At 34.5% G+C, this 27,599-nt stretch overlaps 1 protein-coding gene across 1 annotated transcript in view; it reads right to left on the reverse strand.

The window, feature by feature from the left end:
• LOTGIDRAFT_173233 (hypothetical protein) overlaps positions 1-27,599 on the reverse strand; it is a gene marked incomplete at both ends in the record, with an annotated part of 90,802 nt that overhangs the window by 14,546 nt on the left and 48,657 nt on the right. The window contains 25 exons of the mRNA XM_009050694.1: positions 382-529; positions 1,069-1,810; positions 2,730-2,852; positions 3,696-3,966; positions 4,593-4,738; positions 5,526-5,621; positions 6,954-7,124; positions 10,021-10,230; positions 11,428-11,585; positions 12,610-12,777; positions 13,025-13,196; positions 14,216-14,311; positions 14,759-14,901; positions 15,527-15,620; positions 17,561-17,703; positions 18,171-18,248; positions 18,841-18,909; positions 19,430-19,585; positions 19,982-20,225; positions 20,682-20,785; positions 21,987-22,133; positions 24,125-24,302; positions 24,847-25,025; positions 25,776-26,112; positions 26,614-26,712. Coding sequence (XP_009048942.1) covers positions 382-529; positions 1,069-1,810; positions 2,730-2,852; positions 3,696-3,966; positions 4,593-4,738; positions 5,526-5,621; positions 6,954-7,124; positions 10,021-10,230; positions 11,428-11,585; positions 12,610-12,777; positions 13,025-13,196; positions 14,216-14,311; positions 14,759-14,901; positions 15,527-15,620; positions 17,561-17,703; positions 18,171-18,248; positions 18,841-18,909; positions 19,430-19,585; positions 19,982-20,225; positions 20,682-20,785; positions 21,987-22,133; positions 24,125-24,302; positions 24,847-25,025; positions 25,776-26,112; positions 26,614-26,712 — 4,472 coding nt within the window. The remainder of the gene's footprint in view (positions 1-381; positions 530-1,068; positions 1,811-2,729; positions 2,853-3,695; positions 3,967-4,592; positions 4,739-5,525; positions 5,622-6,953; positions 7,125-10,020; positions 10,231-11,427; positions 11,586-12,609; positions 12,778-13,024; positions 13,197-14,215; positions 14,312-14,758; positions 14,902-15,526; positions 15,621-17,560; positions 17,704-18,170; positions 18,249-18,840; positions 18,910-19,429; positions 19,586-19,981; positions 20,226-20,681; positions 20,786-21,986; positions 22,134-24,124; positions 24,303-24,846; positions 25,026-25,775; positions 26,113-26,613; positions 26,713-27,599) is intronic.

The following is a 27,599-nucleotide window of genomic DNA, read 5'->3' on the forward strand; positions in this document are numbered from 1 at the left end:
AGAGACCAGTCACAGCATGTCAAGATCAGATGTAAATGTCATGGGTTAGATGTAAATGTCAAGGTCATATGAAAATGTCAAGGTCAGTTTAAAAAAAAAATCAAGGTCAGATAGAAATGTTAAGATCAGATGGAAATGTAAAGGTCAGTTTAAAAATATCAAGGTCAGATAAATGGTTAAGGTCAGATGGAAATATCAAGGCTGTTTAAAAATATCAAGGTCTGTCTAAAAATGTCAAGGTCAGAGGGAAATGTAAAGGTCAATTAAAATATATGAAATGTCAGGGTCAGATGGAAATGTCAAGGTAAGTTTAAAAATATTAAGGTCAATAAAGTCAGGTGAAGTCATTTAGAATGTTAAGTGCACAGTTTAACAACCTACCTTGTTTCTGTAATGACAGTATAGTTGTCAGGAATGGAGAATTCCGTCACATCTGAGAAAGTTAACATGGTGCCACGACTAGGGGGATGTTCCTGATATACTGTATCACCACTTTCTATAGAATCAGGATTTGATGGTAGTGGCATTCCTGCAAGAAATATGTATAGTATATCATGTGATCTCTCCCAATTTCCAATCAGGTGAGAGGAAAAACAAAGGTCCAATGTGTTTCAATCTGTGTTTGTTAAAGGACCAGGGAGCCATTTTTTTTTAACTCATTGTACCTTAGTCTCAGAAAAAGGAATTTTTTAGCTAAGCCAATTAGTTATAGTGTTCACAGCTCACTGTCGAAGTTTCAATCTTCAAATCCATGTCTATCCAGAATTATCCACATTCGAAAGTTTAAAAGACTTTTCTTGAGGTCTACACTGCCATATATAGAAAAGACATATGAGCTTATAGAAATAGAAATTCCTAGTTTCAGATATTTTTGAAAACATTATGGAATTTTCATACATTACTAGTACTTCTGAAGACAATATATTTCTCAAGACTCAAATAAACTCCCCTGAAATGGTGCACCTGTCCCTTTAAAGATATCTTAACAGTTGAAAATTATGCAACTTGGCATTGCCATCTTCATACGCCTTTGTTGGCCCAGAAAGTAAACAAAACTGGATAACCTACCAGCAACATATTCATTTGGATCATCCAGTACATCTCTTTCAGTAAAAATATTAGAACTCTTCTGTACAGCTTTAACCCACATTTCAGCCTGGTTGTCGGGGTCTATCAACAGTGGCCAACAGTGTTTACGATTAAAGCAACTCACACGCATCAGAAGTGCATTTTGTACCGAATGAAGATCAGTGGGAAGGTTGTTCATTCTCCAATCACTCAATTCATCAAAATCGCTGAGAATACTTTGTAAGGTGTAGCCAGGTCTGACTGACAAGGGAGATAAATCTGATTTGTCATCTTCTTCATCTATTTCAATATTTGGTATGACACTCTCCATCGTGTCTTGACGCTTCAATTCTGATTTGTAATATTTTCGACTGTCGTAAACGGCTGATATGTATCTGAAAGTCTTCACTTGAGGACTGGATTTTTCTGGTGATTTTTTTCCATTTTCTGGAACTTTCAACAAGTTAACTTTGGACATGGTTGAATAAAAACTGTGATCTACCAAAGATTGGGTATCAAAGAGACCTTGACGACATCGATCCAGCCAATCAGCTAGCAGTTCTGAACGGAATTTATCCTCTAAAGGACCGTGGTAGCAGACACAAGCTGCAGTGATTAAGGCATCTCCAGGTGCAGCACGAATATGACGTCTGGCTTTCTTTAACTCTGACCTCCATAGGAAATGTTGCATTGACATATTGCCCATCAGATTACTAGCTCTAGCTATCTTCCTTTCCACACCCTGTAATCGAAACATTCAGTTAAAGGGATTGTAAAGAGGTTTTGTAAATTTTATATGTGTATTGGGGACACTGATCCTGAGGTGTACGTCAGCATACTTTTAACATTATAATTAGTGATGTCATCAAACAATTAGTTTTAGTAGAATTACAGGAACAACAGATGTCTGACTAAAAATTGGAATAGTGCAAACTATCAGTGTCCCCAGTACACATAGAAAATTAAGGAAACCAATGGGACTGAGGTACTGTCAGCAGAAATGGTCATTCAACATGAATTGTGGAATGGTTCAATGAAATGAAATGAATGCAGTTTTACGCCCTACTTCTCCAGTACCTAATTGGGCTAATGAAGAGTGGTAACACCATGCAGTGATCAATGAAGGAAAATTTTGCCAGGACAGCGGTGGTAGCCTTCTCTTTTCCAATTTCAAACTGTTGAAGGATCTTTAACATGCAACACTGCTCCAGCTAGCAAATGACCTCAAACTTTCATTGTTCTAGCAAATGATTCCAATTTTCATTGCTCTTGCAAATGACCCTCAATTTTCAGTGCTCTAGCTAGCAAATGACCTCAATTTTCACTGCTTTAGCAAATGACTTCAAACTTTCACTGCTCTAGAAAATGACCTCAATTTTCACTGCTTTTGCAAATGAACTCAATTTTCACTGCTCTAGCTAACAAATGACCGCAATTTTCACTGCTCTAGCTAGCAAATGATCACAGACTTTCACTACTCTTGCTAGCAAATGACCTCAATTTTCATTGCTCTAGAAAATGACCTCAAACTTTCACTGCTTTAGCAAATGACCTCAATTTTCAATGTCTTAGCCTTCTAAGCTACAGTTGTATTAATGTCTGTTATTTGAATAGGTCATGTAAATATGTAAAAAAAATTGGTTGGAAAATGGCTGTCTGACCTGTATCTTCTTTTCTATGGCTTTCGCTTCTTTCATTGCTTCTTTATGAGCTGTTATTTCACGTTCTAATGAAGATTTCAGTTTATTAGCTGTTATTCTTAACTGACCTAATTTACCTTGAGCCTACAAATAAATATCATACATTCTGTTGCCATTGGGATACATGTTTTTGGATATATAATCACCATAGGGAGGCATTCGATTGGAGAGTTCTGAACAGTTTCTGTCTGTTCTGATTCTGCCCAAAAACGAACGTTACGAATGCAGATATGTGACTTTCAAAATTTTCAATTTTTTTCTTCTTTCTCCTGCAATTTGAATTCTGTCTGAATCTACTATTTTTTTGGGGCACACCTGGAACGCGTTCTGAACTCTGCTCCAACTCGTTTTATTAAACATGCAAAACTCACCAATCAAGCGACCCCTACATTAGCACAGCTGGATTGAACATTTTTGGTCAGCTGGTTTGCAATGTACAACTTTAAGCATAAAACCAATTAATTTCTCTCAGTGCACAGGAGTATGAAGTTGACTCTGTGAATATTTGGTAGACTTGTTGAACAGAAGCAAGGAATCGGTGTGAAGAACAGTCTAATTAAAATTTGGCCAAACTTTCGTTCCATTTTTTTTTTTATAAGCTTTTATTTTTAATATAGCCACTTCAGTTAGGGTCTCATGACAGCCCTCTTTAACGTTTGTCAAATTAACCTTTTGACTTAACCTGATAAACACCACGTCACAAAATTTTAGCACCGGAGAGGGTAGAAACTTGATTGTTTAAGGCAGATGTCATTGAGTTAGGTCAAGAGGTTAATTTGAAGAACGTTCTAGAGGGCTGTCGTTAGACCCTAACTGATGTGACTGTATTAAAAATAAACGCTAATGAAAAAACTGAACTAAAGTTTGGTCTAATTTTAATTAGACTGCATGAGGAATTTTGAAAACTAAAATCCATGCATTTCTTACCTTATTGAATTCTGTTTGAGCCAGTGACAAATTTTTTAAATGTGGCCTCATCTGTCTATGAATTTCAATGTATTTATAAATAGCATGAACCCATAGACATAATGAGGCGATGGCACTGCTATGCTTCTTCAAAATATCAGGATTAAAGATAGGGTCGAAGATGTACTTCTGCAATGCTTTATAGATATGTGGTGGTATATTGTCTTTATTGTAAAAGATCATCTCTTGAATAAAATTCTCTTTCAGAAGTAACAACTTTCCCTCAGACCACCTGAAAAAAAAAAAATCAAAATGAAGCTTTATAGCCAATGCAATTTTTTTGAGTTATAAGTTAAGGGGACAGGTTTGCCATCCGTTTGATCAATCAAACATTAGTCTCAGAACCGGGAATTTTTTAGCTAAGCTAATCAGTAATCGTTTTCTAAGCTAAGTGTCGAAATTTGAGCCTTCAAATCCATGTGTGTCCAGAATTATCTATTTTCATATATATAGAAATAGAGAAATTTCTAGTATGAGATATTTTTGAAGGAATTTTGTGATATTCAAACATTTCTAGTACTTCTGAAGACTATTTACAGATATTTAAGATCCAAATCAACCTGGAAAATGGCGAATATGCGGAGAAGTAAATAGACAGGAAAATTTTGAATGTGACATATTTTGCTTCCATACCGTAGAACGGATGAAGAATTGGAACAGACGGAACTTGTTCAGAACTCTTCAATCGAGCGCAACAGTATTTTGCTCCATCATATATGTCATTGAAGACAAACAGAAATAGATGGGGAAATTTTGAATGTGACCTATCTACTTTCAAACAATTCGATTGAGGGCACAAATGGAACAGACAGTACCAGTTCAGAACTCTGCAATCGAGCGCAACCCCAGATTACTTACTCTTCAGGTCTGTTGAACAAAAGACAGATGGCTTTGATAACAAATTTGACCCCCTCTGGTGGATCATTAAAGGTCTTGACCTCATCTATATCAGCCTTGTTAATAGACTTTAATACTTCTTGAGCTGCTTCGTAACTAGGGTTCACCTGAATTTTAAATAAAAATGATTAGACTTCCTATCACTTTGTCACATGCTATTCATGATCTGATTAAATTTTTATACAACATTTGTTCTAGGTCATTAAGAATATTCAACTAATCCAATGCTCTGGTAAATACCATTAGATTAGACTTCCTTTCAGTTTGTCACATGTCATTCATGATCTTATTAAATTTTTTTAGAACAATTGCTCTAGGTCATTAGAATATTTTACCAATCCAATGCTCTGGTAAATACCTGGTGAGGGGGGAGGGCAAGTAATATATTCGGAGGGGCAAATTGGTGTTAAGTTGCAGTGAAGATATATGAATTACCCATAAGACTAAGTAATTAATTGAAACATGCTTAGAAGCGTCTTTTCTTTCAATAATTTCTTAATAGTATAATGAATGTATTGTCTTAAGGCTGGCGCACATATACCAATTTTTTTAATGCCGACAAAGCGGCCATTGTGAAATGGTCCATGACAGCCCTTCAACAAAATCAGGAGTGATCGGGAGATATCTGGCATGTTTGATCAAATGATGTCCTTTTCGGCAAGTGTGTGGGTGTTCGCGATAAATTGTCGTGACCTAGTTAAAGCTCAACCAATAGAATTCCATGTACATATCACGTGCTCACTTCTGGATGACATATTGTTTATGGTAGATCTACAGAAAACCGAGCGAGTCATTCCAGTGGCAATAATAATAATAAATCAGTAAGTGTGCGCTGACTGTATGTACTGATATTTTGACACCGTTGTTATTCATCTGGTATTGAAACATACATACCTTGTCAAATTCTAACTGAGTAGTTCGACGGAGCTGCTCTAGAGGGGACTGTATCTCAGCTATCTTATCTTCTTGTGTTTTACATTTCTCTAATGCCTGCAATCAAAATCAATCAACATTACCTACCTTCAATCAAAATCAATCAATAATAACTGCCTACAATCAAAATCAATCAACATAAACAATCTACAATCAAAATCAATCAAAATTAACCGTCTACAATCAAAATCAATCAACTTTAACCACCTACGATCAAAATCAATCAAGATTAACTGCTTAAATCAAAATTAATCAACATTAACCACCAACAATCAAAATCAATCAACATTCAATATACTTGCCCAATTCAGTTCAATATATGGGCCCAATTCAGTTCATTATATTTGCCCAATTCAGTTCATTATATTTGCCCAATTCAGTTCAATATATTTGCCCAATTAAGTTCAATATATTTGCCCAATTAAGTTCAATATATTTGCCCAATTCAGTTCATTATATTTGCCAAATTCAGTTCAATATATTTGCCCAATTCAGTTCATTATATTTGCCCAATTCAGTTTAGAACATTTGCCCAATTTATTTAAGAATATAAACCCAATTCAGTTCATTATATTTGCCCAATTTATTTAAGAATATAAACCCAATTCAGTTCATTATATTTGCCCAATTTATTTAAGAATATAAACCCAATTAAGTTCATTATATTTGCCCAATTCAGTTCATTATATTTGCCCAATTCAGTTCAGTATATTTGCCCAATTCAGTTCAATATATTTGCCCAATTCAGTTTAGAAAATTTGCCCAATTTGTTTAAGAATATAAACCCAATTAAGTTCAATATATTTGCCCAATTAAGTTCAATATATTTGCCCAATTCAGTTCAGAACATTTGCCCAATTTATTTAAGAATATAAACCCAATTAAGTTCAATATATTTGCCCAATTAAGTTCAATATATTTGCCCAATTCAGTTCATTATATTTGCCCAATTCAGTTTAGAACATATTTGCCCAATTCAGTTTAATATATTTGCCCAATTCAGTTCAATATATTTGCCCAATTCAGTTCAATATATTTGCCCAATTCAGTTCATTATATTTGCCCAATTCAGTTCATTATATTTGCCCAATTAAGTTCAATATATTTGCCCAATTCCGTTCAATATATTTGCCCAATTCAGTTTAGAACATTTGCCCAATTTATTTCAGAATATAAACCCAATTAAGTTCATTATATTTGCCCAATTCAGTTCAATATATTTGCCCAATTCAGTTCAATATATTTGCCCAATTCAGTTTAGAACATTTGCCCAATTTATTTCAGAATATAAACCCAATTCAATTCAGAAAATTCTCCAAATTTAATTTAGAAAATTCATCAAATTGTGTTCAGAATATTCACTCCGGTCAGATCAGTTCCATCTCCTACCTGTATGTACTGTTGTTTCTGGGATTCCACTTTTTCTACCAAATCTTGAATGGTATCCATGGAACTTTTATGTTTTGGTGCCAAACAAGACACTTCTTTCTTGTAGGTAGCTATACTTCCAAAGGCTTCATCTATCTTACAGAGAGCTGCTTCATATTTCTTAGCTTTGATCTATATATCAAAAAACTCCAATTTAAACCATTTTTCATAAAAGCAGTCTAATTGAAATAAGACCAAACTTTCATTTCGTTTTTTATTTGCTTTTATTTTTAATACAGCCACTTAAGTTCAGGTCTAAAGACTGGCCTTTTTTAAAACTGGCCTTTTAAAACTGTCAAAATAACCTTTTTACCTACCGGTAACCCTCCTTTATCCAATTAAATTTCTGCCCTGTTCAGTGCTGGCTGTTTGATTGGTTAAAGCAGATGTCATCAGATTAGGTCTAAAGGTTATTTTGACAAATGATTAAAAAGCCAGTCTTAAGACCCTAACTGAAGTGGCTAAAATAAAAATAAAAGATAACGAAAAAATTGAACGATGGTTTGGACTTATTTTAATTTGACAAGAATTACAAGAGTTGAGATAAGGTGGTAGATTTTGGTAGGATTCCAAAGGGATTGTAAAGAGGTTTCCACTAAAACTATATACTATAAGATAAAGTTTGTAATAGCCTGATCTTGCGTCAGACTTAAAGGGATTTAAAAGAGGTTTTATTAAAAATATTTTTATGTGTATTAGGGACACTGATACCATCAATTTGCATTATTCCATTTTTCAATCAGACGTCTGTGGTTCCACTAAAACTAAGCCTAAGCGTTTGATGACGTCACTAATGATGTTTTATGTAGAAAGATCCCAGGGAAGATTGCCTTGTGCAACTGGGCTTCTAATACAGTTATACAGTTTGCAAAACCGTAAGTGCCACAGTGCAACATATGCAAAAACTCGTAAATTGGTTCCAGAAGGCGCATTTTTGCATCGATTTTCTTCGGGTTTTCATTTTTAAAATCTGGCTGTAATTTCTGATCAGATAGCACTTGAAAAATTACGAAATTCGAAAATTTGTAAAGTAAATGATATGATACAGTCAGAGTTTTGAAGTCACTTCCGGTTTTGAAGGTGGAATCAATTGAAAGTACAAACTACTTCCGGTCGAATAACTTCCGGTGTAAATGAAATAGGTCAACGGAATTTATGCAGGTCGTAAGTAAATGCTAATACAAAAAAACGAAGAATATAAAATCCAGACCGGAAGTGATACCTTGGCCGCCATCTTGATTTTCTAATTTTCTTAAAATCGAAATAAGTCCTTAGGGATAAACTAAATCTGCATAAATTTGGTGTCGATGTAATCTGCTGTCTAATGTTCACAAAACGTTGAGAGCCGATTTTTGAATTTTGCTTTTGCATTTTCGCAACTTCCGGTTGAATATTTTCAAAGTTTGAAAGCTTATTTCTTGTGACCTTGACCTTTGATGACCTTGACCTTCATAAGGTCAATGGTCATTGACCTTGGCTATCATTTGATACTTTGACCTCCGACATGTACTTCCGGTTTTATAGCTATCCGTAAAAAGCCAAATTCGCAACTTTGGACTGCTCTAGCATGTGACCTAATTTACCTAGAGGGTTAATTTTTTCGGTTTCCTAATGTGCTTCTCATGCACTTTACATAGATATATAACAATCGTTTTTTTTAAAGCAAAATTGAAATTCGTGATTTTTTCAAATTTGAGGTTTTTTTTACCATATTTGTGTCTTTTATGATCTTGGTGTATGAATATCTTATGATCTATTTTATGTAGAACCTTGATATTTGGAATACAACTAGACACTTTGAATATGAATTCACCTATGACCCAAAAATTGGGGTGGGCGTGGCACATCCGGGTTGAATTACTAATTGTTTACATTTTGGGACTGGGGCATAATAAAGGGACTTCGCACACAATTACCTCATCCTGTTGGCCAGTTTGTGTTAACAGCTCAGTTGCTTCAGCTTTATAGTTCCAAAAAGGAACGGGTTTTAACATTTGGATATTTTCATTTTTCAATTTTGACCTTTGTTGACATTTGGTGACCTATATCTTTTGACCTGAATAATGTAGAAGCTTGAAGTTTGAAACACAACGTAACATTTGGAATATCAATTACCCCATGCAAAAAAAAATTAAGGTGGGCGTGGCACATCCGGGTTATATTACTCATTATTGATATTTTTGGCCAGGAGCATAACTCGCAAAGTATACGTTTGTTCAAAATGGAACTTTACATACAATCATCTCATGTTTTGACCCACTTTGTCTTAGAAGTTCGGTTGTTTCCGCTTTATAGTTCAAAAAAAGGAACAGGTTTTGGAAATTCAAAATTTTCAATTTTTGACCTTGACCTTTGTTGACCTTGACCTTTGTAGGATCAAACATCATTGCCATTGGCTATCTATTTATACTTTTATATTTGCTTTCCTATGTCAACTTCCGGTTTTATAGTCGTGTGCAATTAGAAATTTTGATGAGGTATATCTCTTGATCTTGACCTTTTTAGACCTTCTCCTTTACAAGATCAAAGGTCATTGACCTTGACTATCTGCTGATACTTTCATTTGTGAGGTCTGAAGTCTACTTCCGGTATAAGAATCTTCTAAAAAATGAAAATTTCTCAACTTTAGACTGTTCTTGCACTTGATCTAATTATTGTCAAAGGTTGATTTTTTCAGGGTCTTGTGCAATTTGCTACATTTGCAAAGTCCCACTCTGTGCCATTATTTATTTATTTATTTATTTATTTATTTATTTATTTATTTATTTATTTATTATTTATTATTTATTATTATTATTATTATTATTATTAATCAAAAAGGGCCTTATGTGATAAAGCATATTTTTGCATTAGTGATGTCATCAAACAATTAGTTTTAGTCGAAATGCAAGAATCACAGACATCTGATTGGAAATTGGAATGGTGCAAATTGATGCTATCAGTGGCCCGAATACACATAAATTTTTTTAAAAAACCTCTTTACAATTCTTTTAAACATTTTTTGAAGAAAGTCACGATTTATGCTTACCTTTTCTACTCTAACAGTAAAGGCAGCTACAACTTTAAATATATGTACAAACTCCATAAAGGTCAGGGGAGTATAGAATCTTAGTGGTTCCTTTTCATGACAATATTGTCTCTCAATGGCTGTTTTAGATGACATGTGGATGTAGGCCATAGCCTTGCTTGCCATATCTACCTGTTGTGTCTGCTTGGATATACTCCATGGTATAGTTATCTGAAACGTAAGATATCATTCAATTTCCAAGTCCAAATTTAAGGCAAAACCAAAACATGAAAAGATGCACAAGTGATACAATATTCAAATTTCAAAAATGAAATGAATGTTGTTTTACGTCCTACTTTTCTGCAATGAGGCAAATTTGGTCATGACAGAGGCATCAGCCTCCTTTTTTTGATTTCTTACTGTCGAGGGATATTTAATGTGCACAGGGCCTCGGTTTATTGTCCCATCCAAACAACAACTAGATGCTTTTTCCATGTCAGCCCCTCTTACCTACATCACTGACAGGGGGAAACCAGGTTGAAAATTGAAAATTTAAGACAAAAACCTAAATTTGATGCAGAAGGGATACAATATTCGAATTTCAGAGATGAGTTAATTCTTTGGCTATGAAATCTTGGGCTGAAAAGACTTTTTTTTTTACCCGAAAAAGCTCAGTTTGATAAATATCCTATCTGAATACTTTTTAGATTGCAACTTAAAGGGACGTGCATGCCATTTTTGGGGGGTTGATTTGAGTCTTGATTATATATGTAAATAATCTTCAGAAGTACTAGAAAATATCTGAAACTAGGAATTTCTTTTCCTATTTCTATAGTTGTCTTTTCTATGAAAGTGTTTAAAGAAAAGACGATTTGTCATTTTAACATTCAAACAAGGATAATTTGATAATTCTGAACATTTAAAGACTCAAATTTCGACGGTGAGATGTGAACACTATTACTGAATAGATTAGCAAAAAAATTCCTGTTTCTGAGACAAAGGTACAAAATGGCACACCTGTCTCTTTAAGTAGGTATCTATTATTCGTTTATAAAAATAAACAAACGTCATTGGTAAATTTACTATCCTACTTGTTTGAGCACTACATTTTTAAATTATTACCAATCAGTAGGCAATAAGGCAAAAAAAAAAGCCAGTTTTCTAAATTTGACACTATGGTGGCACTCCATTGGAGAGCTCTGAACAGGTTCCGTCTGTTCCAATTCTGGCCTCAATCAAACAGTACAGAAGCAAAATAAGTCACATTTAAAATAATCCCATCTATTTCTTTCTCCGCCATTTTGTATTCTGCCCCTACTTTTTTTCGGAACAAGTGGAACGCGTTTTTAACTCTGTTCCAACTTTAATTGAGTGTCTTGTTGATTCCATGAATCCAGATAATCCAGAAATCACCAATCACTACTTTACCTTAGAATTAGGATCTTCCAGCCATCCTTTAGCAATGGAGGCGTATGCCTGAAAACTCCATGGTTTATAAAGATCTATACTGAAACAGTATTTTATTAATTCTGGATACTGGTTGATCTTGTCTTGTAAAGATTTAAAATCAGATGAGTAACTATTTCCTGAAAATGGAAAGGAGAAAAATTTACAAATTTTTTTTTTTTTAGCTCAGTTGGTGAGCGTTGGATTTTTTATGATTGGTTGGTTGATGACAATTTACGTTCGCTTCCAGCAGATGCTGATATCACAAACTAGGTAGTTGTTGGTAGATGACAAGTTAATGTATGCTTCCAGCGGATGCTGATATCACAAACTAGGTAGTTGTTGGTAGATGACAAGTTAATGTATGCTTCCAGCGGATGCTGATATCACAAACTAGGTAGTTGTTGGTAGATGACAAGTTAATGTATGCTTCCAGCGGATGCTGATATCACAAACTAGGTAGTTGTTGGTAGATGACAAGTTAACGTTCGCTTCCAGCAGATGCTGATATCACAAACTAGGTAGTTGATGGTAGATGACAAGTTAAAATTCGCTTCCAGCAGATGCTGATATCACAAACTAGGTAGTTGATGGTAGATGACAAGTTAATGTTTGCTTCCGGCGGCTGCTGATATCACAAACTATGTAATTGTTGGTAGATGACAAGTTAAAATTCGCTTCCAGCAGATGCTGATATCACAAACTAGGTAGTTGATGGTAGATGACAAGTTAATGTTTGCTTCCAGTGGATGCTGATATCACAAACTAGGTAGTTGTTGGTAGATGACAAGTTAATGTATGCTTCCAGCGGATGCTGATATCACAAACTAGGTAGTTGTTGGTAGATGACAAGTTAATGTATGCTTCCAGCGGATGCTGATATCACAAACTAGGTAGTTGTTGGTAGATGACAAGTTAATGTATGCTTCCAGCAGATGCTGATATCACAAACTAGGTAGTTGATGGTAGATGACAAGTTAATGTATGCTTCCAGCGGATGCTGATATCACAAACTAGGTAGTTGTTGGTAGATGACAAGTTAATGTATGCTTCCAGCAGATGCTGATATCACAAACTAGGTAGTTGATGGTAGATGACAAGTTAATGTATGCTTCCAGCGGATGCTGATATCACAGGCTAGGAATTTTTTGTACTGGTACTTACCTTTATAATTTAGGCAGACTATAATATGTAGGTTTTGCTTTATACGTTTGACATAGCGATCAAAGGCTTGTTCTATTTTATCCACACGTTTAGTCTGTACACCTCCAGGCATCATTTGACAGACGATATTAGTCACTTCTTCGTTACTGTACAGTTCTGGTGCTTTACCTGCAAAAACATAGAAATTTTAATCAGTCCAAAATGCAATCTAATAGACGACTAAAGTTAAGGCAGCTTAAAGGGACAGATGCACCATTTTGGGAGGTTGATTTTAGTCTAGAATATATGTAAATAGTCTTCAGAAGTACTAGAAATGTAAGAAAATTGTATAATTTCTTCAAAAATACTTCGAACACTAATTTATAGTCATCTTAAAAGTAATTTAATATTTTGTAAAATTTAGTACTGAACTTACCTTCTGCCATGACTGAGGTGACCAATTGAAGACAGTCAGGGCCCAAACCTTCATGTATTAACAGGACAGTTGACCTTCCATTGACCCCAGCATGAAAACAACTTCTTTTGATATGTTCTTTTATGGACATTAGATTTTTATTTTTATCTTCCAGTGCTTTCGGTTCAAATATCTACAAAGCATATTAGAATTGAAAAAATGTTTTGCTTGTAGCTTTTCTGCCATTGATCCAGAGTGCAAACAGTAAGGAAGAAAAAGTTACACAAAATATTTCGCCTTATTTGATCTTCTAAGGAAAACTTCGCTGTAAAATTCAACATTATTCACGTCTTGTTTTTTAGACACTAAAAGCGAGGTTCATAACGCAAATTACGTCATCCATTGATAAGATGGCAACGTCGTTTGAATGAATAACCTATAAAACGTCACTAAACAATCGATCAACAGCCTCTAAATCGACTTTAAAACTGCCCCTTCTCAAAAATGTGTGAAGGTAAAATTCATCTGAAAGTATCATTAAATAGCTTGATCAATTCTGATATTAATGATGTAAAATATGATTAGTTTTAGTTTCTGAGTTATGGAGAAGGAGGTTTTAAAGACGGCAAGTGGCTATTTCATTGCAGTGACACCATACTACCTTTGTTTGTTAGCGTTATGAGCCTCATTCTGAAATCAATATGGCCGATGCAATAATAAGGTCTATTAAAGGCGAATTTGCTCAGGCTTTTCTAGTTGCTTTGTTCAAAGCTAAACAATTTGTTCTTTGTAAACATATTAGAATTTATGAAATGAAATGAATGGAGTTTTATGTCCTACTTTTCTGCACCTTGTGTGATAATGAAGACGGACAACGCCATGAAGGGTGCAATGAGGGAAATTTTGCCAGGACAGTGGCTTTAACCTGCTCTTTTTCGATTTCCAACCGTCAAGGGATCTTTAACGTGCACAGTTTGTAGCACACAGGGCCTCGGTTTATTGTCCCATCCGAACAACTAAATGCTTTTTCCATGTCAGCCCCTCTTACCTACATCACTAATAAGGGGAAACCAGGTTAAAAAATCCGAAGGTATTATCTCGACCTATGCAGGGATTGAACCCTAGACCTTCAGGTTAGCAAGCAAGTGTCTAACTCACTGAGCCACCGCGGCTACCATTAGAATTTATTTATTGATGAAGTGATTAGCTTACCTTACAGTTAGCTGTATAAGAAGCTAATCTAGCTAATGTTGCTCTACCAGTACAGTAACTTATTCCTAGTAACAGTGCATGACCTCCTGGATAAGCCTTAAAAAAGATATAAAACAAAGCATTATTTCTATTTTTACCTACCAACTTTCGGAAGTTTGTCAAAAAGGCCTATGTGCTGTAACCACCTGTTGTGTGGCACAAAAACACCTCGCATTGGCATCTGATAAACATACTTGCCACCATTTTGATGATGTCACTGTTCCAGCAACACCACCTTTTCACCTGGAACAGCATGGACAGGTCCTGGACACCGTCGTTTCCTGCTTGATTGCTGTACTCCTAATGGGGCATGTTACAGACTGCAAATCGAACGAGTCCCTGGGTAAGATTATTGCAAAGAGGTATGGATGAGGACATGCTCAAAAAGAATTCATAAAACTGTTATCTTTGTAAAATATGGTGATCCTTTCCTTTTGTATCATTACAAATTTTTAAATCATTCTGCACTTCTTTTAGCAAGACAACGATCAGTTGACAACTTACCAAAACCCGACTCAGTCTGGCAGCATGATGTAGAGCCTCTTGAAAGAAAACCAGATCTAACTGTTGACTTGTTCCATTGTTATAAACATCTAAACACGTTGTCATAGCTTCCAGTAAATTATTTTCATTTGTTTCAATATAACCTGAAAGTAAAATATTACAATAAATTTTCAGCATTGTCCTCTGTGTGAGCTTTTCTATAGACATACATTTTGTGATAAAAATAAAACTGTCACTGTGTATATGCTAAATAAGATTACAATTTTGTTATTTTTTTTTTCTGGGTCTCTATTGTAATCTAAAGAAATATATACCAAGACTGAATACTGTTAATGTTCATTTCGACGAATCACAGCGCATCATGCAGAATCTGTGTCTTAATATCTACTATGAATTGTGGGATAGTGAAACTTAAGATAGAGCGATTTGACCAATTAAATTATGAAACTGCTGATACCCGCTTGTAAAAGTGATTCTGATTGGCGGGAGAGTGGTGCATGATTGTCTGCCATAAATAGCTTGAAACGTCATCAGTGCGCGACCTTGGTATAAATCTCGTCAGATTACTACAGAGACAAAAAAATAATAACGACACTGATTAACCCTTTGAACCCTGAGTGTAAAAGCGTATGACGTAAACGTTGTATGACGTCACTTAATAACCGTTGGTATACTGGCTGCTCGGGTATCTATTGCGTTAGTGTGTGGCCGGTAAACTGGGCTCAGGGTTGAAATGAATTAGATTAATATACTAAATATATGAATTACCTTTTTCAATAGGGAGACCAGCATGTTCAGTATAACAGGTTCTATAGTATTTACTAAATATAATACTAGTCAATGCTTTATTACCACTTTTAAACTGCAAAATAAAATATCATATTATCTTGAAGGGACAAGTGCGGTATTTCCGGGAGTAAATCATACTTTGGTCCCACAAATGCGAACTGTTCTGCTAAACTAATCAGTAATTGTGTTCACAGCTTACCGTTGAGATTTGAGCCTTCAAATTCCAGTGTATCCATAATTATCTAAGTTTAAAAAATATTTTAACGAGTCAACCTTTCAAGAGATTTTAAATTCATTTGAGAATCTGTTTATGACGTCATGTGTATATAGTAGACTCAATCATCCTGTCCCACGACAGAAGATGTTTTGGTGTCAGAGACTATACCAACAAGACTGTCAACCCCAAATTTAAGAGAGAAGATAAGCTTGTGAATGAAATAAAACAAAAGTTAAATTTCTTGTTTGAGGTATATTTTAAGGAATTATGACATTTTGTAGATTTCTAGTACTTCTAAAAACTATTTACATATATTCAATACTCAAATCAACCCCTGAAAATGGGGAACCATGGGCTTTAAATGATTGTTCTAAGATATTGTTTACTTGAGAACCAAGAAATAACAAATCAAACTCTCCAAAAGGGATGCTTGAAAGGAAACATAAAATTTAAAGTCTCGAACTTGGTCAATAAGTGTTTATTTTCATCAGTTGAACTTACCAGGTACCATGACTAAAGAATAGAATCCCTCTATAATCTAATAAATCTATAAAACTAAACAATTATTGAAAAACACTTCTATGTATGTTTCAAAATTACTTAGTTTAATGGATTATTACTTAGTTTAATGGATTATTACTTAGTTTAATGGATTATTACTTAGTTTTATAGATTTATTAGATTATAGAGAGATTCTGTTGTATAGTTATGACACCAGGTAAATTCACTGATGAACAAAGACTCATTTTAACGAAGTTTAAAAAAGCATAGAATATACATCAATCATCTGTTATTCTTATTTGTATTTTTCAGCAGATTATGTGTATACTCAAGGCAACAAATTACAGCGATAGATATAGAGTTATTTAGTAATACATGTCATACTAAAACTATCGAGGTACCGATATTGTTGGTTGGTTATTTGTTCATCTTTTGGTAAGTTAGTGTGTATTTTTAGTGTAGAATACGTAATAAGTGTAATTTATCATCAATAACTTGCTTGTCATTTTTATACGCCCACATAAAAAGGGGGGCATATATTGGCATCACCCATGTCAGTCTGTCCAAAATGACTCGTAACCACTTAAAAAGACGCAATTCTTAAAGATGGGTTTCCTTATTTTTTAGTGTCAAATTAAGCAAACTATTTGATTAATTGGTGTTTCTAATGAATTATCATATAATCCTTATCATATCATTATATTCTTATTGCATAAGATTTAGAGTTTTAACCAATCATATATGTCCATGTATGTACAGTCTAGTATAAACAAAAAAGACTTTTTGACCTTTCTTGATCGGTCACTCAATGGAATTCTGCTGGTAATTCTCTTCTAATCATCTAATTATAAATTAATTATGGACATGTGAGACAAACTGGTATTTTTTCAAGTCATTAGAACACCTCTACTTTCTATTCAGTCTAAGTATATTCATAAATGAAAATAAGTGAACCCATCTTTAACAGATTTTGACAAAATTTTGTGAATCGCTTATTATAAGCCATGGATGAACCCTATTAATAATCAGAAAAATAGAAAAATATTCAGTGTGAGTTATTGCCCTTGTTCTTGAAAACGCGAAATATTAGTTTATAAACACTAAAAGACTTGATTCAAAACTTATTGTAATATTGTTCAGTATCGCCCAAAAAGTTCAAAAGAAGTGTATGACTGAAGGTTGAATATTTATTTCATACTGGTGATTGTTACTGTACTGCTAAATATTTTTATTTAAAATCAAAGCTGCCAGTGGGCGTATATTAGCTTGCCTGGCAAGCTATGTTTTAATCTTACCTCATCAACTGACATGAGTGGGCCAGCGTACGCTTCATAATCTCTATCAGCTATCAATCCTGCTTTAAAAGTAACACCTCGCTTAACTCGAGCATTCTTACTCTGCTTACCACCTTTACCTGGTAGTGATGTACCACTTGTAACTAAAATATAACCAAAGACTTCCATCTCACTGCAATTCTCACATAAATTTCAATTTAAAGAGATGGTAAAAGGTTTTCAAAACTTTGTTTGTGTATCAGAGACACTGATAGTATCAATTTGCACCATTCCAATTTTCAATCAGCTGTCTGTGGTTCCTGCAATTCTACTACAACTTAGTACTTGATGATAGTGACATCATCAAATACTAAGATGTGGTAGAATTGCAGGAACCACAGACGTCTGATTGAAAATTGGAATGGTGTTAATTGATGCTATCAGTGTCCCTGATACACAAACAAAGTTTTGAAAACCTCTTTACAATCCCTTTTAGATAAAATCAACTAACTTCAAGTATCTAATTTAAGCTTTAAACAAAATTTTGAACTGAAATTCAGATAAAGACTGTTGATTAAGAACTTTTTGCCAGTCTAGCCACGATACTGATCCTTAGGAAAACAATACTTACCTTCCAGTAAATATGAGGATGGTTTAGAATCTAAAGTTTGTGGTGTTGAGGTGGTATTAGATGTTGGATTAGAAGAAGCTATAAAAGTACATGTGTTCATTGATTAGTTTATTTAATTGTATTAGTTTTTATAAGTAATTAGTTGACATTATTAGTTTTTATATTAGTCATTAGTTAACACCATTAGTTCATCATGAGTTAAAGGGATACGACCCTGTAATGTTTGTTTTGTACCTAATAAAGCTCAATTTCAGGGTATTAGCATTGCTGATAAAATCAGAATAAAGTTAATTTGGTCCCTACTATTCTGCAGTACACAATGGAAAGTTTTTTGTTAATTGATACAAAATGCTGAACCTAAGCTCTTTCAGCTGGTATACATTCTAGACACCTGATACTACCTTTCATTATGAAATAAGCTTACCTACTCATTTTTAATTGTATATTTCCTCATATGAAAATGCTACTAGATGCTACTAATATTGCCAATATATTGTTTTGGATTTAAGGTTTCGTTTTGCGGTTTGGCTCATTAGTACTTGGTTTATTTATACATAAAAAAGAAAGTGGCACATGCAAACTAAAACACAAAATTAGTAACACCATTTGTCTTGTGAGCATAACTCAATACCAAAATAATGTGCTCTTAAAATGCTAAAAATAAACTTACAAAGTGAGGCTTGGTTTGTCATTTGACTGGATTTATACCCTGGAGTGTTTTCTTTACCAACTTCTCCAACTAAAAATACATTAAGATAAGTTTTAAAAACTGGAGATTTGAGACAAGGCATCCAAAATATGCACATACCGAATTTCATTTGATTCCTTCAAACACTCTAGTTTTTAGAGCAATTGATGTTGATAGAAGCACTTACTGTATAGAGGTTAAAAGGGCAATAACTCCTCAATACTGACGTAAGAGGCCTAAATCTTGAAAAAGCCTTAAATTTAATCAGAAGTAAACTAAACTTTTTCAAACCTTTCGATTTAGGCCCAATAACATCCATTTTAAATTTCATCAAAATCAGTTGAAAACTAAGAGAGTAATAGCATATTCAAGATTTTGGGGCAAGGGCAATAACTCTGTTTCTAACAGTCGAAAATAGCTCAAATTCGAACTTGAATATGTACACACATACGGACGGACAGGGGTGCCGACAATATACTTCCACATAGAGAGATGTGGGCGTATAAAAAGTAAAAGCTAATAATAAATGGAACAAAAGTTTGGTCTTATTTTAATTCAGACTGAAACTTACGAGAAGATGAGCCATAGGTCATGGTTTCATCAGTTGAATCACTATCATCATCATCTGCATCATCATCAGAATCTTCAGACTCTTGGCTTTCATCTGATACAGATGGTTTCTTAGGTTCATTCTCCACCGTTTCTGCATCTTCTTCACTTATTTGTCCTGTACAAAATGTATCAAAGTGGTACAGAATTGACAAAAAAATTAGAAAAAATTTAATTGTTCTTCTCTTGTTGATAAATGTTAAATCAAACTTTCATTCTGTTTTTGTTATTAGCTTCTATTTTTAATATAGTTACTTAGAATCCATTGACAGTCTTACTGAACGTTCGTCAACTTAACCTTTTGACCGAGGCTGATAAACACTGCATCACAAAATGCCATCACTGGATAGGTTAAAGCAGACAACATTGGGTTAGGTCAAAAGGTTAATTTAAGGACAGTTTAAGATGGCTGTTGTTAGACCCTAACTGAAGTGGCTATATTAAAAATAAAATCTAATAAACAAACAGAACCAAAGTTTGGTCTAATTTTAATTTTAAAATATTTTGTTAAGACCTGGACCAGTTGTCTCAGAAGATGTTTCTTGTTCAGCATCAGCTTCTTCTATTGTTTCCTGTGTAATACTGACATCAGTTTTGGGTTCAGATTGACTCTCTGAATCAACGTGATTTTCATCAGTCTCTGATGGTTCTTTTACAATTTCTTCCTCTGATTCTTCTTCGGTGTCATCAAAATCAGTAGACATCGAAATAACAGGCGGAGTAAATCTTGGTTTTTGAGCTGGAGTGGAACGACCAACCTAGAATGAAACCAGATTTCAAGGATATATATCATATTCCCAACATGAAAAAACCACTAAAATCAAAATTAAACCCAATAGAATATATCTCAATCCTCAATTTCAAGCATTGCATAATTCTGGTGAAAAATATAACTCTTCACCAATTTGGAAATTGGACACATCACTCCACAGCTAGCTCAGAAACTGTGTCAATCATAAAAGGGCCGCTTGATTGGTGAGTTTTGCATGTTCATGATGTATGGAATCAAGAGATCGTTTAATAAAACAAGTTGGAACAGAGTTCAGAACGTGTTCCACGTGTGCCGAAAAAGTAGAAGGTGCAGACAGAATTCAAAATGGCGGAGAAAGAAGTAAATGGGCAAAATTTCGTACCGTTCGATTGAATTGGAACAGAGCGCCATCCTAGACAGAATACAATGACTAATTATTAGTTGGTAAACTAAAGATACTTACAGGTTCCTCAGAAATAGCTGACATTTCAAGTTTCAGCTCATCTCTTGGTGAACAGAATTGTTTTATAGCTGTGTCTTCCAACATCTTGATGAACCAGGATTGATCTGAAAATAAGAAACAGTTAAATCAATCTGCCTACACTATCTCACCAAGGAATATCACCATCAGTATAACCACAAAAAATATGACCATTTGAACACTTCAAATAAATTATGTCTTGTTTTATAGATCCAGTGGACAAACAGTAACTCTAGTAGACACACAGTATCTCCAATGAACTAGTTCTGGTCTTGTCTAGTCAGTAGCTCTAGTAATTCTATTCTAATCTAGTCTAGTCAGTAGCTCTAGTAATTCTATTCTAATCTAGTCTAGTCAGTAGCTCTAGTAATTCTATTCTAATCTAGTCAGTAGCTCTAGTAATGCCACATAATTCTAGTCTAGTCAGTAGCTCTAGTAATGCAACATAATTCTAGTCTAGTCTAGTCAGTGGCTCTAGTAATGCCACATAATTCTAGTCTAGTCTAGTCAGTAGCTCTGGTGTCAAGTAAATCTGTGAGATACTCAGAAGCTCTATTAGACACTCACTGGATACCAAGTAATTCTAGTAGAGACCAAGTAATTCTAGTACAGACCAATTAACTCTAATGGATGCTCAATAGCTTAAGTGAACACCCTGTAATTTCAGTGAATAAAAAGTAACTCAAGTGGACACCAAGTAACTCTACTGGATGCTTAGTAACTCTAGTGGACATCAAGTAACTCTAGTGGATGCTTAAAAGCTCTAGTGGACAGCAAGTAGCTCTAGTGGACATCAAGTAACTCTAGTGGATGCTTAAAAGATCTAGTGGTCAGCAAGTAGCTCTAGTGGACATCAAGTAACTTTAGTGGATGCTTAAAAGATCTAGTGGACATCAAGTAACTCTAGTGGATGCTTAAAAGATCTAGTGGTCAGCAAGTAGCTCTAGTGGACATCAAGTAACTTTAGTGGATGCTTAAAAGATCTAGTGGACATCAAGTAACTCTAGTGGATGCTTAAAAGATCTAGTGGACAGCAAGTAACTCTAGTCGACACCACGTTACTCTAGTAGGCACCAAATAACTAAAGTGGACACCAAGTAACTGTAGTGGACACCAAGTTACTCTAGTGGATACAAAGTAACTCTTGTGGATGCTCAGCATCTGGACATCCAGTAACTGGACACCAAGTTACTCGCATCCAGTAACTTAACTGGACACCCAGTAACTCTAGGGGGCAGCAAGTAACTACAACCATCTACTTATTAGATTTGGCACTTTTCTACCTACCTTCATCAGAGATGAGTCTATCAGAAAATATTCTGAGGCATTCATGGCACCAGAGTTGAGCTATAACTTTCATCATTGGAGCTGCTTCACTTGACTCAGCTGGTTTACTGTAACCATCAACGGAAGTTTTTCTTCCTTTGGATCTTTCTGGGAAAAGAAAAGAAACAAATTAAATGGATGATCATTGTGTCCAAACCACACCCCCATTCGTCATACTTCCTCGGGGCCGTGGGAACACAAGTGAGAAAAATTATGTATTCATAGATAAATATTGTCCAATCAAAACAAATCACTCTTTATGACGCTTTGTTTGCGAATGTATATCGTGATTCGGGGTAAAGGGATAAAATCTTAATCTTCAAAGTTTTTCTAGATATAATAATTTATAACTTTATAACTGTGATATTTGGTAATATAGTTGATAGAAGTGGTTATTGTCTAATAAATAGTTTCTATATATATTAATTTATAACTTTATAACTGTGATATTTGGTAATATAGTTGATAGCAGTGGTTATTGTCTAATAAATAGTTTCTATATATATTAATTCATAACTTTATAACTGTGATATTTGGTAATATAGTTGATAGAAGTGGTTAGAGTCCACTGTCTAATAAATAGTTTCTATATATATTAATTTATAATCTTATAACTGTGATATTTGGTAATATAGTTGATAGAAGTGGTTACCGTCCACTGTCTTATAAATAGTTTCTATATATATTAATTTATAACTTTATAACTGTGATATTTGGTTATATAGTTGATAGAAGTGGTTAGCGTCCACTGTCTTATAAATAGTTTCTATATATATCAATTTATAACTTTATAACTGTGATATTTGGTAATATAGTTGATAGAAGTTGTTAGCGTCCACTGTCTTATAAATAGTTTCTATATACATTAATTTATAACTTTATAACTGTGATATTTGGTAATATAGTTGATAGAAGTGGTTAGCGTCCACTGTCTTATAAATAGTTTCTATATATATTAATTTATAACTTTATAACTGTGATATTTGGTAATATAGTTGATAGAAGTGGTTAGCGTCCACTGTCTTATAAATATTTTCTATATATATTAATTTATAACTTTATAACTGTGATATTTGGTTATATAGTTGATAGAAGTAGTTAGCGTCCACTGTCTTATAAATAGTTTCTATATATATTAATTTATAATTTTATAACTGTGATATTTGGTAATATAGTTGATAGAAGCGGTTATTGTCCATTAAATAGTTTCTATATATATTAATTTATAATCTTATAACTGTGATATTTGGTTATATAGTTGATAGAAGTGGTTAGCGTCCACTGTCTTATAAATAGTTTCTATATATATTAATTTATAACTTTATAACTGTGATATTTGGTAATATAGTTGATAGAAGTGGTTAGTGTCCATTGTCTTATAAATAGTTTCTATATATATTAATTTATAATTTTATAACTGTGATATTTGGTAATATAGTTGATAGAAGTGGTTAACGTCCACTGTCTTATATATAGTTTCTATATATATTAATTTATAATTTTATAACTGTGATATTTGGTAATATAGTTGATAGAAGTGGTTAACGTCCACTGTCTTATATATAGTTTCTATATATATTAATTTATAACTTTATAATTGTGATATTTGGTAATATATTTGATAGAAGTGGTTAGCGTCCACTGTCTTATAAATAGTTTCTATATATATTAATTTATAATTTTATAACTGTGATATTTGGTAATATAGTTGATAGGAGTGGTTAGCGTCCACTGTCTTATAAATAGTTTCTATATATATTAATTTATAACTTTATAAATAACTGTGATATTTGGTTATATAGTTAATAGAAGTGGTTAGTGTCCACTGTCTTATAAATAGTTTCTATATATATTAATTTATAACTTTATAACTGTGATATTTGGTAATATAGTTGATAGAAGTGGTTAGTGTCCACTGTCTTAAAAATAGTTTCTAACAATTTCAGTCAAAATTTGCGATTCCATTCACCGACTTATAAAACCACCCACTGTTTTTAAGGAATGAGAGATATCGTCATGTATCGATATATGACCTTGCGATACGATACGCATATCATTGCATGTCGTATCGTGATACATCAAACTAATATACTACTTACTGTCGGCTTTCTTCATATTTTTGTTTTTCCTCAACCTAGATCTAGGGGACATGAGCAGAACTCCTTGTACAACCTTGGCTAAATCGTGTAGATTGAAGAGATAGTGCGCATGGGCTGGTGAAGGCTTCAATCTCTCTCTTACTGAATTATACACTTCTAATAGACCTACTACCATAGCCTGTAATAGAGAGTTCACACAGTTAAAATAATTATTTAAGCAATAAACTGTTACCCTATGGCGGCTATGGTCATATATCAGGACAAAGGTCTCAACTTCGACAGATATCCCCCATTAATTCACCCTCAGTTATAGTTTCATTTTAGAATTTGTGCGTGAAGAGACTGCATTGCTCAAGAAGTGTCTTCATTGTTTTCTTTCCTTTGAATTCAATCCATCTACATCCGTTTGTTGCCAAGGTGATTTGCAGATTTTTATCGTTATTCCTGCTAACAGATGAGGATATATTTTCATATTTGAATTGTTTATCGCAGCCAACATCGGAGCTTTAGTTTCGCTGACTAGCTTGTCCGCCTCAGCCAGTGACGGAGCCACCCCTCAGAGCTGATCCCTCTGCCCCTCCCCTCGCAGCTGTAAAAGCAAGTTTTCCGAGCAAAATTCTCATAACTAGGTATTTTCCCCTCCCTTGGACGTAAACCTGGCTCTGCCACTGGCCTCGCCTGTTTTTTACCAATGGTCCCCACTCAGCAGATTTCACACCTACCTTGGCAAATTCTTGATGATGTTCTACAGAATAGGAAGGGAACTCTTCAAGCCACGAATGTAGAGGTTTAGAAAAAACTGTCAACAATGTATCAGTGGAAGGTTTAAACAGGTTCAAATTAACAAAGAGTCTGGTTAATCTGGATGACAACAGATGACTGGATGTTCCTAGTCCTGTACCTGCAATCATTAATGGGATTTGACCAAATAAATGGCAGTGGTTGGAATTGTCTATGTATAAGGCCATTATATTAATTTATGTAATTAGAATTGTCTGCAAATATATGACCCATGCTTTCTTTTTTGTTGCCTTATATGATCAACCTCTTCAGAATCTTATTGCCACCATGTACCAAGTGGTGTATATAGACAGTAATTTTTGGGCCATTTCTTGGAATTCACTGATCAGCAAGCATGATTGACAGCTGAATATTAGCCGCCATGTCTTACCCACAAACAACAAAGCGTGTATCATAAATAAAATTTAATTATTAACAACTCGTGTGTATCTGACAAAATGGAATTGAGGTGTGTAGGGGGTACTTGCAATGCAGACGTGAGATATCCAGAAAGATTGGGAGGAGGTCATTTTGTGTGGTTGTTTGTGGTCATTGACAACTATATTTAAGAGAGAAGGAACAATATTTTGAAAGGATAACATCTTCGGTTCACAATTAAGGATCCTTTCTACCAGCTGGTCCTTGGTCAAACCTTTTGACATTGATCTTTCCCAGATTATCTGTACCCATTTACAGCTGGGCCGACTGGATTTATGAGTGAAGATGACTTATTCAAGGTCATCAGAATATCACACGCCGATTGAGATCGGAACCCACAGTCGCCATTTGCTCGATTAACCAAGCAAATGACGTCATGTAAAGAACCAACGCTCTAACCAACTGTTCTTGCGGATTTTTGAATTGAGTTTACCTGGAGAGGCAGGATTGGTGCAGGCAGCAACAAATCCAATATCAGGCATAGTCTGTAACTCTAGTCTCTGTTTATCATACACAGCGCCGTGAGTTAGAGTCTGACGTAGTAACTCTAAAGATGGTTGATAACTTCCTGTTGTACCACACATACTTAGGTCATCAATAAAAAATAAATGACTTTGTTTTCCATGGGATAAAGCTGATGCTCCTACTGGATTCAGCCCACGATTTTTCAACTCCATGACACGTGACAGAAGTTTCGTCTGCAGCAATGACGATGTCATATCATGAGACATTCTGATTGTCGTTGAAGCATGACGAGTCATGATCAAATTCTGAAAAGAAATCAAGGAAATTTGTGAAATGATGTAAAATTCCGAAATAAGAGCTAGAAGTGTACAACATAGCCATTTTAACTATATGTGGACTCTCTGTAAGGTTAACCAAATGGACAAATTCAATTGCTAATGGTAGTGGGTGAGTGAGGTCTGTGTCCTCGAGTGGAAAAATGAAATGAAATGCCTTACTTTTCTGCACTAATGAAGCTAATGAAGAAGGGCAACACAATGCAGAGTGCAATGAGGGAAATTTTGCCAGCACACCGACATCCCACTACTCTTTTTAGAACTGTCAAGGGATCTTTAATGTGCACAGCCTGTAGCACACGAGGCCTCGGTTTATTGTCCCATCCAAAGGACTAGACGCTTTTTCCATGTCACCCCCTCTTACCTTCATCACTAACAGTGGGAAACCAGGTTGAAAAATCGGAAGGTATTATCTCGACCTATGCCGTCTATTGGTAGTGATAAAAAGTTCAGAATAAACATAAATGTTACCTGTATTAAAGATGTTTTACCAACACCAGGAGAACCAGATAGTAGCACTGGTTGGTTAGAGTGGACCAGTAAATCTATTATATAATGGTATCTTTCAGTCTGAAACACAGAACATCAGGCATTTTAAGAGAACCATAAAAAGATGAATTACAGACCTAGTATTCAGACTTATAGTCTAAAAACGTTTACCAATGAGTCATGTTCCATTTGTTTCAAAAGGGGTCGCTCGATTGGTGAGTTCTGCACGTTCATGGAACCAACCAAACAAGTTAGAACAGAATTTAGAATGTGTTTTATGCCTGCCGAAAAATTAGTAGGTGCAGACAGAATTAAAAATGGCGGAGAAGGAAAAAGATAAGAAAATTTTGAAATTGACACATCCGCTTTGAGGCCAGATTAGAATTGGAACAGGCGCAGCCTGTTCAGAACTCTCCAATCAACTGCTACCATTTATGACCACAAGAAGATGATTCTTTGAGAAACTTCCATGACTATGTCATGACTATTAAAGGAATAGATGCGCCATTTTTCAGTACCAATCATACTTTAGTCTCAGAAACTGGAATTTATTTTAGCTTAGCCAATCAGTAATAGTATTCACAGCTCAATGTCAAAATTTGAGCCTTCAAATCCACTTGTGTCCAGATTATCCGTGTTTGAATGTAAAATGACGACTCGTCAATTTAAGATACTCTGTGATATATAGAAAAGACATTCTATAGAAATAGGGAAAGAAATTCCTAGTTTGAAATATTTTTTAAGAAAATATGGGATTTATGTACATTTCTAGTTATTCTGAAAACTATTTACATATATTCAAAACCCAAATCAACCCCCCAAAATGCCTCATCTGTCCCTTTAAGGTTATTAAAGAAGAAAGGGTAGCACAGTGCAGTGCAAACAAAATCAACAACAAAACCCTTTTCTTGGTATGAAAATGCCATTACAGCCATTAGTACGAGTGGGCCAGTAAAAGGCTCAAAATT

The sequence above is a fragment of the Lottia gigantea genome (genome assembly GCF_000327385.1).
Source record: "Lottia gigantea unplaced genomic scaffold LOTGIsca_152, whole genome shotgun sequence".
NCBI classification, from domain to species: domain Eukaryota; kingdom Metazoa; phylum Mollusca; class Gastropoda; family Lottiidae; genus Lottia; species Lottia gigantea.